We start from the raw sequence: 18,506 nt of genomic DNA, 5'->3' as shown, positions 1-18,506 counted from the left end.
GGGGGGGGGGGGAAGGGAGAGTAACTAGAGCACGCTGATGACTCATATTCAGCTTGCAGTCCATTATAATGTTTCTAGTAGGGCTGTGTGAGTCTTCAGATCCCGCTTCGGATCCGGAGCCACTTTGGATGCTTCAGCGTCCAAAGCAGCAGGCCCAGATTGAAGTGGGATCTCAGCAAAGCTATCCGAAGTGGGACGGAGAGTCCGAAGCACTTCGGACCCGCTTTGGACATCTTGATTGACAATTAGAAGAGGGAGGGGGAGCAGGGGAGGGATGGAGTGTGGGGGGGAGAGGAAGGAAGAGTGGGGCGGGAAGACTGACATCTGACATCTGAAATCCTTCTCACTGGCTACCTTTCCAATGGCAGTGTCTGTGGGGTGGGAAGGGGAGCAGGGGAGGGAGGGAGAGTGGGGGGGAAAGACTGACGTAGGTAGCCAGTGAGAACCACCCCCCTCAACGAAGACATATTCTATTCCCAAGCAGCCTTGACATCAGTGCTGCCAGTGGAAGCCAGGAGGTGGGAGCAGTGTCTCCATGTGACATCCCTGCACAAACCACTTTTCAGACCTGGGCCTATGAACTGCACTTCATCAGCTTCCTAGATAATAGGTACACAAACTCATGGACTCAATATACACAGTGGAATTCTGGCACACTGCGACCTGCCGGACACCCGACACCCCAGGCACCTCTGCACTTTTACCTGAGCTGCTACATCCCCCTTTCCCTTCTATCTCCCACCCCAGCCTTTCCCTCCCCCCTGACACCTCCATTTCCATTTTCACTAACTGGCTTTCCTGCCTGCACTGCAGGCCAGGCCAGCCTCTGGCTTCTTTACTATTCCCTCCATCCAGAACCAACTGCAGGTACTTCCTCAGCCTGACAAAGGGGTTTTCAACACTAAAGCTTCCAAAAATACATTTTTTTAAGTACTCCTTTTTATTTCATAATACACATACAGACATAAAAACACAAGATACACCATCACACACCATGAATAACATCATATGTCTAATACAACACAACACAACATCTTTACTTCTTGCTGTCAATTCCTTTAAAAAAAGAAAGGCTCTGTGACAGTCCCATTTGGGTACCTTTGATGCTGCTGCTGATGTTCAGCCAGTTAAGATATTTTACATGTTCTCACGTAAAGCGGAGGACCAGGCGTAAGGCTGTTGGGGAGGAGGCAGCCTCACTGGGTCATACTGCCGCGTTGTGCAAAGGCCCCAGTGCCAGGAAGGGCACACCTTAACACATGCACATCACCCACCTACATCACGAGTTTTGTCTGTCAGCAGTGTGGGGGGCAGGGCCCTGGACGACAGACTCTCCCAGCGAGACGCACACAGCTATCAGGCTTCATGGCCTGGCAGGGCCCAGCGCTCAGGCCTGCACTAGATTTAATGCCCCTGTGCCCTAAGACAGATGCAGTCGCCCAAGCACCCACCCACTCACATGACGAGTTTTGCCTGTCAGCAGCTTGGGGAGCAGCTCCCAAACCCCTGCACTGATTTTCTTGAAACTTAGCAGGCTTTGTGGCCTCACCAGGGGCTAGCATCCCTGCAGTTTTCAGCCCCCTGTGGTTTAATACGTAGATGTGACAGCAGTTTTGCTTTCAAGAATTTGGGGTGCAGTTCCCCCCAAACCCCTGCACCGATCTTCTTGAAACTTGGCAGGCTTCATGCACTTAGCAGAGGCTACCACCCCTGCACGTTGCACCTAAATCAGAGCTAAAATGACAAAGTTATAGATATTTAATTCATCCCCTATCACAGCCTATAGCTGGATCTCCAAAGTGGCTCCGAAGCTTCGGAGCCACTTCAGCCAGATTGAAATGGCAGACTGATCTGGAGCTCCGGAGTGGACTGCAGCCATCCAAAGCAGCTGAATCCAAAGCCAGACTGGATCGCTGCCGACTCGCACAGGCCTAGTTTCTACGTCTTTTGCACTCCAACACAGGTTATGTTTATTGTGCAATTAGCCAGTTAACTAATCTAAATGCATTATTCAATTAGGCATGTAAAATAATTATAGAATGATAAAAATAACTATCCAACTATAAAAACAGCTCTATGTTGCTTGAAAAATGTTGAATGTTTTTGTAGATGGTTTCTATCAAGTTTTAATTTGAACACGTGGAATATCACACATTGGGTGATAGTTCTTTGCCAGGCTCTCTGGTATCTCAAGGTGCACTGATCTCCATCACCTCATAGGACACTTAACTGGAAAAGCAACCAGCCCTTGGCTATCAATCCTACCCCTCTCTAGTGGAGGTTCTCCATCCCCCAAGACTTTGTCAAAAAGTGAGAAAACCTTCGACAGGCACAGAGCAAGGCACTGGGCATTCCCTCTCCCTCTGCTGGGCAGGGTAGAGGAAAACAAGCTTCCAAGCAAAGAGCCAGCCTCCATGCTGGTAACCCCTTCCCAACCTGAAGCATGCATAACGGTTGCTTCCCTTTCCCTGCTCTGAGCAAAGTGCAAAGTAGGCCAGAATTTCTCAACAGCACAGAGCCATGTGTGCAAGCAAACCTGTACCCCAGAGTGCAAAGTGAGCAGGGGAATCTTCAGGGCACGTGGGAAAACCCTTGCCCCCAGGACAGAGCATGCTCCAGGGGTTCCCCCCCTCTCCTCACAAAATGCAGTGGGGGAGGTTTCCCCATGTGCATGGCTCCATGTGGGGGCAGGAGGAGAGGGAGGGAAGTCCCAGGCTGTGCTCTACGCTGGGGCAAAGGTTTTGCCCACCTATAGCTCTGTACGGGGGGAGGAAGGGGGAGTCAATTTCCCCCTCATTCTGTGCTTTTCTCAGCATGGGGAGAGAGAGGGAATCCATGTTGAACTCACAGAGCTCTATCGCTGGATGTCAGCAGCAGCAGTGAGAACTGGCATGCCACTTTTCCTTTTCTTCCTCCCCTTGACAGCCTTCCCTTTGCACATGTAGCTGTGCACATGATGCAATGTTTTCATAGTGCAAAAAAAGCCATGATATAATTGATATAATGTCTTCCACAGGCCTTGGAGATTTGGGTCAGATGGATATCCAAAAACAAATATTTGTTTTTTCTGCTCTCCCTTCTGTTTGGTCTCCCAGCTTCCCAGTTCACAGGCAGTACTGTAGCAAGGGGGGCAAGCGGGGTGACCACCCCAGGCATCCAAGCTAAGGGGAGCCAACAGGAAGATTTTAGGAGCAAGTGAGAGAAATGCTTGTCATCATCATCCTACCCTAACAGCCATTAACCATGCATTGAAGTTTTAAGAATAATTCACAGATGATGTGGCTAACAGAGCTGTTAAAGTTTCCAGAAATGCCTTTTAAAATGCAGAAGAAATGCTGTATATACTGCTTGTCCAGAAGTGCATGCAGTGGCAGAAGCCACCCTTCCCCTGTTCCCATGCACCCCGCCCCTCACCCTCCCGCTGCTAAATGAGCCCCTGGTGCACAGGGCTGCATTGAGGGCAGCGGTATGGGGCTGTGCCCCTCAAAGCAGCAGCAGGCACTGGAGGTGCATTGCCAGTGCAACAGGGGGACAGCTTGCAGCACACTGGGTTGTGCCTGCTGGGCTGGGCGGGCCATGGGGGAGGGAAGCAAGGCAGGAGCTTGAGCCTGCAGCCTGCACCTGCCCCGAGTAGAGATCTGGGGGGTGCAGGTGCCCCGTTCCCCCCAGGAGTGCGCAGCAGCAAGGAGTCGGCCCTGCCCCTCCCCCGGACAAGCCACCTGCAGCCCCATCCTGCTCCCAGCTCGGGTCCTGAAGCCATACGTTGTGGCCCCAAGCCCCACCTGGCTGGGCAGCATCATCAGCCTGTGCCTGCTCCAGGTACAGATCTGGGGGGCGCATGTTCCCCCTGCCCCCTGGGAGTGCATGCAGCAGCAGAGAGCCACCCCACCTGAGCCCACAGGAGGAAAGGAACAGGGGCAGGGGGCTGCAGACCTGGGTCCATAGCCCAGGCAGCTGGGGGAGCAGAGGCTGTGGGTGGGGGGCAAGGGGCACCAGCATGGCTGTGGGTGTACCTTTAATTTTAATCACGTATCTTGTGGGTTTTAGCAGAGAATTTGTGATTTTTTAGCAGAAAATTTGGTATTTTTGATATCAGAGAAAACCAGGATCCCTGGTGATAAGTTACTGTACCTTTGATTCTTCCCAGTCTACTCATTAAGGCAGACTGGGAAAATAAAAATAGCAATTATTTTGGTTGTTTCCCTTTTCATTCTGGATGAAACAATTTCTAGAAAAGTCAGGCTGTTATGTTATAGGCTTGAGTTAGATTTAAAATATTCTGTGTCTGCAAGGGGAATATCCATTTGCAATAAGTATCATTTACACAGTCAACTGCAAAGCATGTTGCCAGATTTCCCATCTGGTTTAATAACTCTCATACCAGGGTTCTGGCCATGGGTTTTGTCTTGCCCAAAATGTGAAAAGGTATGGGGACTGTGCCTTTTGAAACATACTAGTACCCCTGCTACTGGGTTGTAGAAGTATAGCCCCCTCTGCAGCACTATACTAACTGTATGAAATACTGCTGTACAAAAGTTAACAAATGCATCTCAAGTTTCCTCACATCAAAACAGTAAGTGACAATTTAGGATGTATCATCTGTGTACCTATGAACTTTATTTAAGAAAAATGTGATCAGATTTGCAACTAGTACCAATGTCAACATGAACAGATCTAGGTTTTTGTACACAGGGGTGCAGAGGAAGCTATAACTGCTACAAGGGTTGCTGCCCCCTACTCCTGGCCTCTCCCCGACACTGCCCCTGTGGCATGGTCTGCCCATTCCAATCACAGGGGCCTTTAAGTCCCTGAATCAGGTAAGCACTGTGTCCCTGCTCCCAGCCCGGCATCCCCTCTCTTCCCTCCCATGCTCAGAGACTTCCATCCCCTCCCCTCCCCTCAAATCCTTCCTATCCCCCAGTGATGCTGCTGCTGCCCCTGAACACCCAGGAGGGAGCAATAGGGTGGCCTCCAGAGCCATTATTTCCATTCTCCAGCCAGGCTACACAGGGCGTCAAGCTCAGCTGGGGACAGCAGCAGGCACTTCCTAAGCATGTTCCTGGGCTAGAAGGAGAACACCTGGGGGAACCAGGCAGGCATTTTAAATTGGTGACTGTAGCTTGGCGACTACATTGGTAACTGTAGCTTGAAGCTACTAGATACTTTGAGCCAGTGACTCTCAACTAGGGTGCCACAGGGTAACACATAATACTAGCACTGTTAGATATGCTTACACTTGCATCTGATTCACAGAATAAATCCAAAGATTTCAAATAGAAATCCATAATGAAAAAAATCTCACTTTGTATAGTTTTTGAGTTCTTTGCAACAGAATTGCTCTATTTTTCCATGGGGAAGGAGGGAGGAAGTAATGAAAGCTAAGAGCCTGAATTTTCTGAGGGGTGCCTCGAGTCTAAAAAGGTTGAGAACCACCATTCTAGGCATGTTTAAAAATTAAACAATAAATTTAGAAAAAAAGGTCTTTTGCAGAGAGAAGAAAGTCTTTTCTGTGGAAATCTCTTCCTCTCAAGAATGTCAGAATTCTTTTCTCTCTAATAATCTAAAGAATAATCTTTGAAACCAAAAACTGACATTTTGCAGAATCATCTTTTAGGAGAGGTGTGGTGCACCTGTGGCAGGTGTGCCACAGGCAATGTCTGAGTGGCACAGAGACAGGCAGCACAACAGCAGATGGGGCATGGGACAGAAAGGAGAGCAGCTGATGGGCCAGGGTAAGGGGATTGTGATGGTGCAGAGATCATTTTGGGCATTCCTAACCAAAACGTTGGCCCATCACTGTTTTAGGATTACCAGAACTCTGCCAGTTACTTGTCTAGCTCGGTACACATGAAAGAAGTCCTCTCAATTCATTTTAAGCAGCTCATATTTTTTACATGCCAAGAAAAGGCAGCCAAATTTTCCTCACTGCATGTGAACTATTTTCCCCAAGGCCTGCCAAGCACCTTGCATGAACACAAGGGAAAAAAAGTTAATAGGAAGTAGATGAGCAAAGGCAGATGAATTTTACTATGAGCAGAAATCTATATGCTTTGAGCAGTATTTGCAGAGGGAAGAGAAATATTGTTTCTTGCTCCTTTCTTGGAACTTATTTAATAGGATCTCTCACCTGCATCACATTAGATGCTGATTCTTTAATTTAACAATCTTTTCTGAAAAGCAAGACGACACCTACATGTATTTTTGTAGGGTTAGAAATAGAGGAACTCACTGGCCCAAACAAAACATACTGAATGGAAGTTTGGACAGTATAAGGGGCTATGGTAAGAATTAATATACAAGAATAAATATTTAGACAGCATTATAAGTAACTGTACAGGAAAAGTAAAATCACAACACAGTAAAGGCAGACACGAATATTGTCTTAGCTCCACCAACTCCTGTCCCAAATTTTGTTTCCTTTATAGTACACTAACCTGTTGCAGTAATCTTTTCAGTTTCAGTAACTGAGTTTTTACAGCTGTGCAGTCTTGGACCATGTGCCGAAGTGTCATTTCATCAAGCATCACGGTATTTTCTGGTAAACCCACAAATTGTCTAGGAGCCTGGTAAAAGTTTGGTGTTCCATAATTTTCAAAGTGACCAACTGGAGACTCTGCGTACTTGGATCCTCTGAAAGAATTCATTTTAATATTAAGAATAGAATCTTTGTCTGAAGCTCAAAACTTTTTGCTGTTACACATTTTTCAGTTGCACATTTTAATAGTGTGTGTGTGCGTGCAGGTTCATAATCATAAAACACTAACACTCATTTTTAAAGCAACAAAGTACAAAGTGGAATAATTTATATTTCATAGATCTCAGGCTAAGTTTGGACAGTTAAAAACCCTGACACTAAATCTATTCAATCTTCACAGGTTAGTCCAAGCTGCGTATATTGAACTGATAAGCAAGTGAACAGACAATCACTTTTGATTCCAGGAATGAAGCCACATGCCTGCAGTGGTTCAGGCCAGAAGCTAGGGAGCGCTAGAACACACTTCCTTGATCACCTGGAGCAGACATCTGGGGGCAAGGCTAGCCTGCCCATCCAGGGGGTAGGGGCTTATGGGGGAGGATTTTGTGGGTGAGGTGCAAAGCATCCTGGGATGCTGAGGGCCTGTGAGTTAACTTGAATCTGGAGGGGATCTGGGACAGAAGTTCAATCAATGGATTTAACCTAAATCAGTTAAGTCTGATACTACATCCATCCAGGTTCATCTTAAACTGGTCTCAGCCATTTTGAAAGCAGTTTATATGCACTGAACTTCTGTTTTGTTACAGATCTGAACCAATTTACAATCACTTTTACTGGTTTGCCTAACTTCTGTCCCTAGCTTAGCTATCCTAAATCTCTACTGGAGAAAAAGATCTAAAAAAATTATTACTGTTATCTTCATACTAAATTCTAGAAATGTAGCACTATAAACAAGAATGTCTAATAATCTTAATTCCCAGTAATCACGGAATCCATTCACACCTGCACACTCACAAATATTTATTATATAAGTTGGCTTACAAAAAAACTACCATGTTTTTTAATTTTTTAATACAAAGGTAAAAACTACTTAATCTAAAAACCACCCCAACAACCCAAAACAATAAAAGAAGGGATTTTTCTTTTAATACACGTGATTGGGCATTTACAACATTTCCTAATCCACATGGAAACAACATGCTTCAGTTTCCAAGTTGGTGTCAGCCTAAGGTAAAATTGGTCATACATGTATTAAGAGCTTTTGAAAAAGCTTTGGGTTTAAAGGAAGAAATTTATAGCATAAATCTGAATGTTCTCAAAATAAACTAGTTATGGGCAGGGTTCAACAAAAAATATTACATCCTCCATTTCATCTGAAATGCTCTACTGGCAAAAGAAACTACACATTGTAATACATTAATTTCTAAAAAATATATTACAAAGTTACACAACAATTCCTTACCTGCTAATATCATTTTTACCATGGAGATAGTGGTCAGTATGGCCAAGATTATAATGATCTTGTGCACTCCAACGTTGTTGCGTCCTCTTCCAGAATCCCTCTGACTGTTTACGGGCATTTCTGTCTTGTCTATCATAACGGTTCATATTTTTACATTCCACTACAAAGATTTAAGGTTATTATGTCTAACACATTTTACATATTCATTATCTACATAAATACAAGTAAATCTTAAAGGCTGCTAACAGGTGCACAGTCGAATCTCAACCTTTTTTCAATTCAAACTGAACACAAATATAAACTGAAAATATAAGAAGAATTATTCTAAGATAGCACCTATAGTGTTTTTGGTTTGGGTTTTTGTTGGGTTTTTTACTATCACTGTAGCAATTTCTATGTTTATATTCTAAAAATAAACAATTTTAGATTACTAAAATCTGTAGTAGAATCTATAGGCCTTAAGGCTTTTCACATGCCAAATCCTACAGGAAGATCACTTTTAAAAACATTTATCAAGAGATAACAACACACAAACAGAGAAAGACAACATTTTAGAAAGCAGCAAAATACTTTTCTATTTAGAAAAAGTATCCAGAGGTAGCTACCAGCCTGACTTTTCTTTTCCAACTTGAAGAAAGTTTTACTCATAGACTTTACCGAAACACTCCCAATATTTTAAAAAAAACTTTCTGGTCACATAAACACTTCACGAGAACTCTCTGGCAACAGCTTGTAAAGGACTACAAACAAAGCCAAAGCCAAACTGCAATCCCTACAGTCATACAAAGCAAAAAGATTAAAGTTACAAACTACTGTTCTATCTCTTCCACTTACCCAAAAAGCTTTTGCTCACATTGTCAACCCCTTGTCAGACGAGCACAACATAATACTGTTTTATTCTGGTGCCTACTCAGACATAGTTTCACATAAGACATCGATAAACAGGCCTTCCTTCCTACTTAGTTCCGAGCCTGCGTGTGGTTGGGAAACGAGCCCAGTTTTACCCTGTGATTTAAATTCCTATCCTCGTTCTCTATGTACATACTTGTTGAAGTAGAACTGTTTCTATAAATAGTGTCTCAGCGCTAACCCAGACTCCGGAGACTAGAACGAGGAAAGTTTTTGGAAGCCTGTTAATAAGTCTTGAAGGTGCTGATGTCAGTTACAATCATGTATAAATCAGAATGACCACAGGCAAGTAAATTAAAAAAAAAAACTCAGTTTAATCCTAAATTAAAGTTTTGTTGTAATAATCATACTTAGTCTTCTTTTGTAACTGCCAATTCTATAACAAAACTCTGAGTTGGGAAGAAAACTTTATATAACTGCTCACTTTAAAAAAAGGATTACAGAATCATTTTAAAATGCCTCCTACAGCTCATTATGCACAAGTACAAAATAAAACAAAAACACCCAGGAATTTATTTAGAAGTATGAATCTCAAGCAAAAATAATGATCTGATGTTTGTCTATTGACATTTAAACATTGTAATTCACTTTTCTGACCTAAATTCCCATGAAAACAAAAATATTGTGTTTTATGTATACATACCACACACAACTTTAAGAGCATCTTCACTAAGGTTCTTAACACACCCACAAGCATTTTATATTAAAATACCATCCTAAAAACACCAGAGAGCTCAGAGATTGCCTGATATTATAATTTATTAATTAAAAAAACAGCACTCTCTCATGCCACTAGTTGAAACAATATGAACTTCTACATTCTTAAATTATGTCCTGGATACAAAGTGATTAAGGAATTCTAATTTTTGCTGGGATTTGCTAGTGATTTAAATTTGTATACTGAAGCATTAAAAAAAAATATCAATAAAACATAAGATGTTTACATTTAAATTTCACTTGTAGCAAGATTAACTGTCAGGTATATTAAACTTTTTGAACACAGGTAGCTTTCCTTTTTTTAAACAGTCATTAACAGGTTCTGTATGAGGTCGTTCAAATTCAACTGTTGCTGCATTTACATTTTAAGAATTTATAAAAGATAGGTTTTATCAATAAATAGATCCATCTTTAAAAAAGAATTCCTTTCATATTTTCTAATGAAATAACCACAATTAATAAATTCATGAACTATTTGACTATTACAACAGTTTTCTCACAAAATGGAAGTTTGGTGGAAGTGATATTTGCCACTGATGCAATTTTTTGTGTGTTCTATAAAAGCTGATTTTTTGTCAATTACAAGATGATAAAAATTGCACTTTGTCTATTCCCAATAAATTGTGTGATCTGCCACTGATTAGAAGGATGGCAAATTATTTATTTACCGCTTGCTAACTTAGCTGTGAAGTGCACACACACCTCTCCATTGCATATGGACTTTTCACATCTATCATAATGTTTTCCAGAGTAATAACATACTGTATTTTATTTCATATAACCCACAGTTTCCCCAAAAGAACATCAGGTAAAAAGCTAACTGCTGCAGTTCTGGGAGCCACAAATTAACCATAAATTAATACTGCCACCACTCCCCCTTCCCACTGCAAATTTGCAGAACCATGGGGAGCACACACCACCTGCCAGCCCTCTGCACCTTAGGTCAGGCCACCATGTAGAGTTGGTCCATGGCTGGACCCCAGTGAGGTCAGAGCATGGGGCTGGCTGGATGTAGCACATGGTTCTGGAGCCAGTAGGTGACCCTAGACTCAGCATGATACAGCTGACTTTGCATTCTGGCTCCAAAGCCATGTGTCATGTGCTAGATCAGTTACCTTCCCTTCAAGATAATATTGTTTTCCCTTTGTCCCAAGATGCCTGTATAAACCAGGGTGTGTACTACATTCAGGAGCATGGTATATAAACCAGGGTGTATACTATATTCAGTAGCATGGTGTATGCAGGAAAATATTGCATCTGTAACTGCTGAGTTTTGAGTAGAATATTTTTAATTAATTTGTACATAGCAAAGTGGCCCAGTCCCTTCAACCGCAAAACTTAACTTAACCTTAACTACAGTTGTGACTCTCACTTTCATATTAGATACACGTATTACATTCTTGACCTGGAGACTTTTGTTGATGTACAATGTTCAAGAAACTGCTTCACTAACCATTTTCACAAGGTGTGTCCTCAGGCAGGTCCACATCAAGCATGAGATCATCATCTTCAAGATCACATGAATCAAGGTTATTTAAGATATCCTTTTAAAAAAAAGAATGAGAAAGAACGGTGCATTCTAATCAACGATGTCACTAATACTCACTTTATCTTGGTCATTAAATAGTTTATTGTACATTTACCTTTCATACATGTCCAACATTGACGATACAGATCTTTCTCTAATTGTGAAATAAATGCTACTTGAGATGATTCATTTACAAAGACTAGCAATTAATAGCATTTCTAGCTGCTTTATACATTGACAAGCTATAAAATTTAACAATAAACGTTTTGTACCTTGAATATTGAGGTTGTTACAATGGTCTTTCAGTTTATTGACTTTATACTTTTCCCTAATATTTCTCCAAACGGAAAAAAAATTAAAAACTCTGTGCATGTGCAAAATAAGTCTACTTATTTTAATGAGATAATATAAACTGTAAGATCCTAGTTTGAAAAGTCTTAACTTCTTAAAAGGTGAAAAAAGTACAAGTACAGCTGTCCATCAACAATAATCAAAAGAATGAACTTTTGTACAACTTCACAGCAATACCCAGTATGAAAAAAAATGAGTGAAGTAGTAAATACTGGAACTAGCATGACGTTACTCAAGGTACCGGATTTATTAGTCTGTCCCAATCCTACTGAAGTTAAACCAGCATAAATAACCATAAGTTTAAGTATAATTTGGCAAGATATTCCACCATGGTTTACTCAAAACTCATTTCCTTTGCCATTGCCAAAGTGAGAGTTTTAGCAGCAGATGGAATCCTAGCAATAGAAGCTGGTAAGTTTAGCTGTAACCCCTCTATATAACCCAGTTGTCTATAACCCAGACCTAAGTATTTGGAAAGATCATGGAAATGAAAATAGAGAGTCAATCAACAGAAGTCATGGGTTGAGAATATTAATTAGGATTCCAATACAAATATACATGTCTTTTTTTCAGTTGAAAACAAAATCATACACAATATGCAACTGACACATCCCTTTTCTCAATCATGCAAGCTTCCAAGGTAAAACAAAATAAACATGGTCCCTTGCTTTGAATGAGAAGGTAGACGAGGTAGAACTCCAAAGGCACATGAAAGGAGGCAAGAAACAGGACACCTCCATTATTCCTGCCAGGATAACTCTGGGGTCAGTTTAGGTAGCCATCCTAATTGGTCACCAAGGCATCCAATAAGGTTCCAGCCATTACATCCAGTGACATCCCTGCCATATTGCCACCTCCTCCAACAAAACAAATTCTAATTCCCTCCACATCATCAAAAGCAACACCTAGTCATGTTAAAAGAATCAGAGAAGTAGGCTGGAATGGATCTCTGGTGGAGGTCATCTAGTCCAACCCCCTGCCTAAGGCAGAATCAACCCTACCCAAACAACCCTATGCAAATCCATGGTCTAACTCTAACCAATCAGCAAAACTACAAAGTCAACCCTAACACAAGATGTAACACCCTAACATAACATAGGTAAAGCATGGGGACCACAAGGGCCAACATCCTGCTGCTGCATAATGGCTTAAACTATGCTGGAGAGATTCAAGGAAGAGACCTACATCCCCAGCTAGGGGAAAGCAAAATGTGTAGAAACTTGAGACAGTTCAGAGAAGATCGGAGGCCTGAAGAGCAAGCCATACGAGGAAAGGCTGACAAATATAGAACTGTTCAGCCTAGAAAAGAGAAGACTTCAAGGGAAGATTTGGTGGCAGCTTGCAAATATATCAGAGGAGAACATCAGGGGCTAGGCAATCAACTATTCACCAAAGTGCCCCAGGGGAAAACTAGGAGCAACCGTCATAAACTCCTAGAAGATGGTTTCAGACTGGATACAAGGAAAAGCCCCTATAATCCACACCAATCTGACTAGGGTAAAACTCCTTCCTGACCCCAAATATGGCAATCAGACTAACCTTGAGCAGAGAGACAAATCCCTCAAGCCAGGAATCTCCAGGTTTGAGTCCCAGAAGGAACACTGGCATACCCCAGTCAAAATCCTCAGCCTTGGCTGTATCCAATGCTCAATGCTTCTGAAGAAGGTCGAAAAAAAAGATACCCTGACACAACAGCAAGAGGAAAAAAACAATTCCTTCCCAGTCCTATGTGAGAACCAGTAAAGCGCAGAAGCATGGGGATTACCTACAGTAGGGGATGGACATAGCTAAATCATCTCAGACCAATGCTTATCCAGCCTCTTCTTGAACAACTTTAGTGACAGAGGTTCCACAACTTCCCTAGGCAGTCAATACCACTGCCTCACTGTCAATGAAGAAGTTCCTCCTAATATCCACTCTAAACCCAATTTCCTGCAACTTCAAGTCACCTACCCTCTGCAGAGATAACGAAGAGGGAAAACACCTTTTCTCTGGCAACTCTTCAGATATTTGAAGACTGATATCATGTCCCCACTGAAGTATCTTTGCTGCAAGCTGAACATGCCTATTTCCTTCAACCTCTTGTCATGACTGGTCTTCCAAGCCCTTTATCTTTTTTGTCACCTACCTCTGGACCCTCTCTAAGTTCGCCACGTCATTTTTAAAACATGAAGCCCCAAACTGTACATGACACTCTAGATGAGGCCTAACTGGTGTTTCATAGATTCATAGACATTAGGGCTGGAAGGGACCTCAGAAGATCATCGAGTCCAGCCCCCACCCAAAGGGCAGGAAGTCAGCTGGAGTCATAGGATCCCAGCAAGATAAGCATCCAATTTGCTCTTGAAGGTGTTCAGAGTAGGTGCTTGAACCACCTCCAATGGCAGACTGTTCCAGACCTTGGGGGCTCAGACAGTAAAGAAATTCTTCCTTATGTCCAGCCTGAAACGGTCTCACAGACCATTCGACCTCGTCATCCCTTGGGGCACTCTGGTGAACAAATGTTCCCCCAGATCCTGGTGGTCACCCTGATAAACTTATAGGTGGCCATCAGATCACCCCTGAGCCTGCTCTTTTCCAGGCTAAAGAGCCCCACGGCTCTCAGCTTGTCGTCATAAGGTCTGTTTTCCTGACCTCTGATCATGCGTGTGGCTCTTCTCTGGACTCTCTCAAGCTTCTCCACATCCTTTTTGAATTGTGGAGCCCAAAACTGGACGCAGTACTCCAGCTGCGACCTCACCAAGGCCGATTACAAAGGGAGAATGACGTCTCGGGATTTGCTTGAGAAGCATCTATGGATACAAGCCAGCATTTTGGTCACAGAAGCATCTATGGATGGAAGCCAGCGTTTTGGTTGTTTTGTGTAGAGAAGCACCATCACCTCCCTTGTTGTGCGCCTAATGCTTCTATTGATGCATCCTAAAAACTACATTCGTCTTTTGGGTAGCTGTGTCACACTGCAGACTCCTATCAAATTTGTGATCTACAAAGACTAGCAGATCTTAATTGTTCTATCCTCCACGTTCACAATCCTTCCCAGTTTCTTGTCATCTGCTAATTTGCTCAAAAAGTTCTTAATTCCATCATTCAAATCATTAAATAAACACATTGAACAGCACTGGGCCTAAGACAGATCCCCAACGGGACTCCATGCAAAACTTCTTTCAGTTGTGATATGGACTGCAAGTGGTGTCCCTTGATTTTAGTGAGGCTTTTGATATGATCTCCCACAACATTCTCCCAGGCAAGCTAAGGAAATATGGGCAGAACGAATGTACTGTAAGATGGATAGAAAATTGGCTGGAGTATCAGGCTCAGAAAGTAGCAATCACTGGCTTAATGTCTAGTTGGCAGGCATGATCAAGTCGAGTGCCTCAGGAGCCGGTCCTGGGGCCAGTTTTGTTCAATCAGTGCCCTGAAAGCATCAAGTGCACCCTCAGCAAATATGTAGATGACACCAAGCTGAGGGAAGCAGTAGATACGCAGGAAGGTAGGGTTCGGATTCAGAGTGACCTAGACATTGGAGGACTGGGCCAAAAGAAATCTCATGAGGTTCAACAAGGACAACTGCAAAGTCCTGCACTTAGGACGGAACAATCCCATGCACTAGTACAGGCTGGGGGCTTACTGGCTGGGCAGTAGCTCTGCAGAAAAGGGCCTGGGGGTGACAGAGGACAGTAAGCTGAATATGAACCAGCAGTGTGCCCTTGTTCCCAAGAAGGCTAACGGCATACTGGGCTGCATTGGTAGATATATTGCCAGTAACTCAAGGAAAGTGATTATTCCCCTCTATTCAGCACTGATAAGGCCACATCTGGAGTACTTGTTCAGTTGTGTGCCCCCCACCCCCCCAACACACACACGCTACAAAAAGGATGTGAACAAATTGGAGAGAGTCCAGCAGAGGGCAACCAAAATGGTGAGGGGGCTGGGGGACATGACCTATGAGGAAAGATTGAGGGAACTGGGCTTATTTAATATAGAGAAGAAGAGACTGAGAGGGAACTTAATAACAGCCTTCAACTACCTAAAGAGGAGTTTGAAAGAGGATGGAGCTAGGCTGTTCTCAGTGGTGGCAAATGACATAACAAGGAGCTATGGTCTCAAGTTGCAGCAAGGGAAGTTTAGGTTGCATATTGGGAAGAATTTTCTCACTAGGTGGGTAGTAAAACACTGGAACAGGTTACCCAGAGAGGTGGTGGAAGCTCCATCCTTGGAGGTCTTCAAAACCTGGCTAGACAAAGCTTTGGTTGGGATGATCTAGTTGGGGACAGTCCTGCTTTGAGCAGGGGCTTGGACTAGATGACCTCCTGAGGCCCCTTTCAAACCTAACTTTTTAAGATTCTATGATTCATTTAAAATCAAGTTTTATTGGAACGATTTATTCTCAATAAATCCATGCTAGCTGCTTGTGATTAGCCTTTCCTCCTCCAGATTTTTGCAAATGGGCTTCTTTTATGATGTGCTCCCAAAACCTCTGGGATCCTGATGTGAAGCTAACCAGTCTGTATCTCCCCGGGGCCTTCTTTTTCTCTCTCTCTCTTTTTTTTTTTTTTTTTAAGAAGGGCACTATACTGGACCTCTCCCAGTCCTCTGTACCTCCCATCGCTTATGATTTCATAAACATTATCTCCAACAGCTCCAAGCCCTCCTGTGCCAGTTTCTTTCATCTACATATTGGTTTTCATAACCAGGATCAAGTTAAAGGAATGCTACTGCAGCCTCCCCTCCCCACCTCAAACAATTCATAATTGCAAAAGCAAAGCTACACTTTTAAAACCTCTGCTGAAAAATACTTTTGAACCCAAGTCTATTAAGTTTCTCAAAGCCACGAGAACACTTGTCCTAAAACATAAAAGCCAAGATACAAAAAGAAGCTCAAGTGAAAACTCTGCATTCTATTTATTCCACTGCTTTCCCCATCTTTAGAAAAATTTCCAAAAATATTTCCTGTTCCTACATCTCACCCACTTTGGTACTATATAAGAACAGTGTCTGGATAATGGTATTATGCAAATTACTATGACATTATACGCTAGCATTCAACAATCATCCCACATCCTGCTGGTTTGCTGGGAGAGATGGCCTCCACCTCACTCCGCTGGGGAGGACGCTCTTCTCAGCCAGGCTGGCTTATCTGCTCAACCAGGCTTTAAAGTAAGCCCGCCGGGGGTTGGGAGGACTACTGCCACTGCAAGCCCCCTGGGCAACCTTTCTAAATCCAGCAGGCTACGGCACTTAAGGGAACCCACCCCTACCCTAGCCTCAGATCAATCTGTGGGGTAGGCAAGAGCCCCCAATGGCACATTTGCCTGCCTGTACACCAATACCAGGACCTTGGGGAATAAACAGAAGGAACTAGTCCTCCTGCTAAACAAGAATGATTATGACTTCAGAAGGATAGTGGAAACCTGGTAGGACTCCATCTACACCTGTGGTCCAGTCATAGGTGGCTATACCCTGTACAAGCAAAATTGTGTAGACAAAAGAGGTGGGGGTGTAGTTCTTTATGTCAAGGACAGCTACATGCCCCTGCAAATTCACACTGGCACCCAGGAAGGATGACTGGAGTCCCTCTGGGTTAAATATGTGGGGAACATGGCACACCATGGTAGGAGTCTACTACAGACCTCCTAACCAGAAACAAGTGCAGGACTAAGAATTCACCAGGGAGCTGGTACTGGCCAAAGGAGACAATCTAGTAAGCGACCTAAGAATTGATGGTAAGCTGCATAATAGTGACCACGAGCTGATCACCATTACTATCTATCGCAAAGCTGGCAAGTTGGTCAGCAATACAGAAGTCTTTGACTTCAGGAAAGCTGACTTCGACGAGCTCAGGAGGCTCATTGTTGAGGACCTAAGGGACCATGACTCAACAGGAAGAGGAGTCCAAGAGGAGTGGCTGCTCCTCAAGGGAGCAATCCTGGCAGCACAAGGGATGGCCATCCCATCTCAGAGGAAGGGCAACAAAAGGGCACAGCAGCCCCCTTGGCTCAGCAGGGAACTTGAGGACCTCCTATGCCTCAAAAGAAAGACTTATAAAGGATGGAAGGCTGGAAATACCACCAAGGAGGAGTTCTCAGCACTGGTCCATACCTGCAGGGAGCAGATCAGGAAAGCCAATGCTGCAACCGAGCTTCCTTTGGCTTCACATATCAAGGATAACAAGAAGTCCTTTTTCAGATATGTAGGGAGTCAGAAAAAAATCAAAGGTAACATTAGACCCCTGCTGAACCAAGCAGGACAGCTGATAACTGACACCGAGGAAAAGGCCAACCTGCTAAATGGGTACTTCGCATCAGTCTTTCATCAGTCCAATGGAACTGCCCTGCCTAGCAAAACACAGGATGGCCAGGGTGAGGGCATATTTATACCCAGCATCAGTGTTGATCGAGTAAAGGATCAACTTGAGAGGCTGGACACCTTCAAGTCAGCTGGTCCTGACAGATTCCACCCTAGGGTACTCAAGAAACTGGCAGGTATCATAGCCCAACCATTGGCAAAAAGATTTGAAACCTTATGGCACTTAGGTTAAATACCTGAAGACTGGAAGAAGGTCAACGTGGTACACAACTTCAAGAAAGAGTGGAAAGTAGATCCCAGGAATTACAGGCCAATCAGCTTGACCTCAATCCCTGGTAAGATTCTGGAGAAAATTATCAAGAAGACTCTTCCAGATAAGCTGGCTGAGGGCAGCATCCTGAGGGATAGCTAGCACAAGAGCTAGCACAAGTTTGTTGCGGGTAGGTCTAGCCTAAACAAGCTCATCTCCTTCTATGACTAGGTGACTTATCACCTGGACAAGGGAGAAGAGATTGACATCATATATCTGGACTTTAAAAAAGCCTTTGATCTGGTGTCCCATGACCTCCTCATGGAAAAATTGGCTAGCTGTGGCCTCGGCTATACCGCAGTTCGAAGCCTGGGAAAGTGGCTCCAAGGTCGGACCCAGACAGTAGTGGTCAATGGTAGCGAATCATTATGGTGTGCCATGACTAGTGGTGTCCCCCAAGTCTCTGTCCTTTGACAGTTCTCTTTAACGTCTTTAATCTATGATGTGG

General features: G+C 43.5%; 1 protein-coding gene across 8 annotated transcripts in view; it reads right to left on the bottom strand.

The window, feature by feature from the left end:
• The window catches only part of CCSER2 (coiled-coil serine rich protein 2), a 182,887-nt gene that overhangs the window by 82,068 nt on the left and 82,313 nt on the right, over positions 1-18,506 (bottom strand). For 7 of the 8 annotated variants that reach the window (XM_019502216.1, XM_019502218.1, XM_019502217.1 and 4 more), the window contains 3 exons: positions 11,017-11,107; positions 7,938-8,097; positions 6,435-6,630 (listed from right to left, as the gene is read on the bottom strand). In XM_019502216.1, the coding sequence (XP_019357761.1) occupies positions 6,435-6,630; positions 7,938-8,097; positions 11,017-11,107 (447 nt within the window). Of the gene's footprint in view, positions 1-2,219; positions 3,162-6,434; positions 6,631-7,937; positions 8,098-11,016; positions 11,108-18,506 lie in introns of those variants that run through there. The other variant, XM_019502223.1, reaches the window with a different exon arrangement.

This window comes from Gavialis gangeticus, unplaced genomic scaffold (genome assembly GCF_001723915.1).
Source record: "Gavialis gangeticus isolate Ggan-Ray unplaced genomic scaffold, GavGan_comp1, whole genome shotgun sequence".
Lineage (NCBI taxonomy): Eukaryota > Metazoa > Chordata > Crocodylia > Gavialidae > Gavialis > Gavialis gangeticus.
The sequence above is the reverse complement of the archived record's forward strand: the minus strand, read 5'-3'. Positions and strand labels throughout refer to the sequence as shown.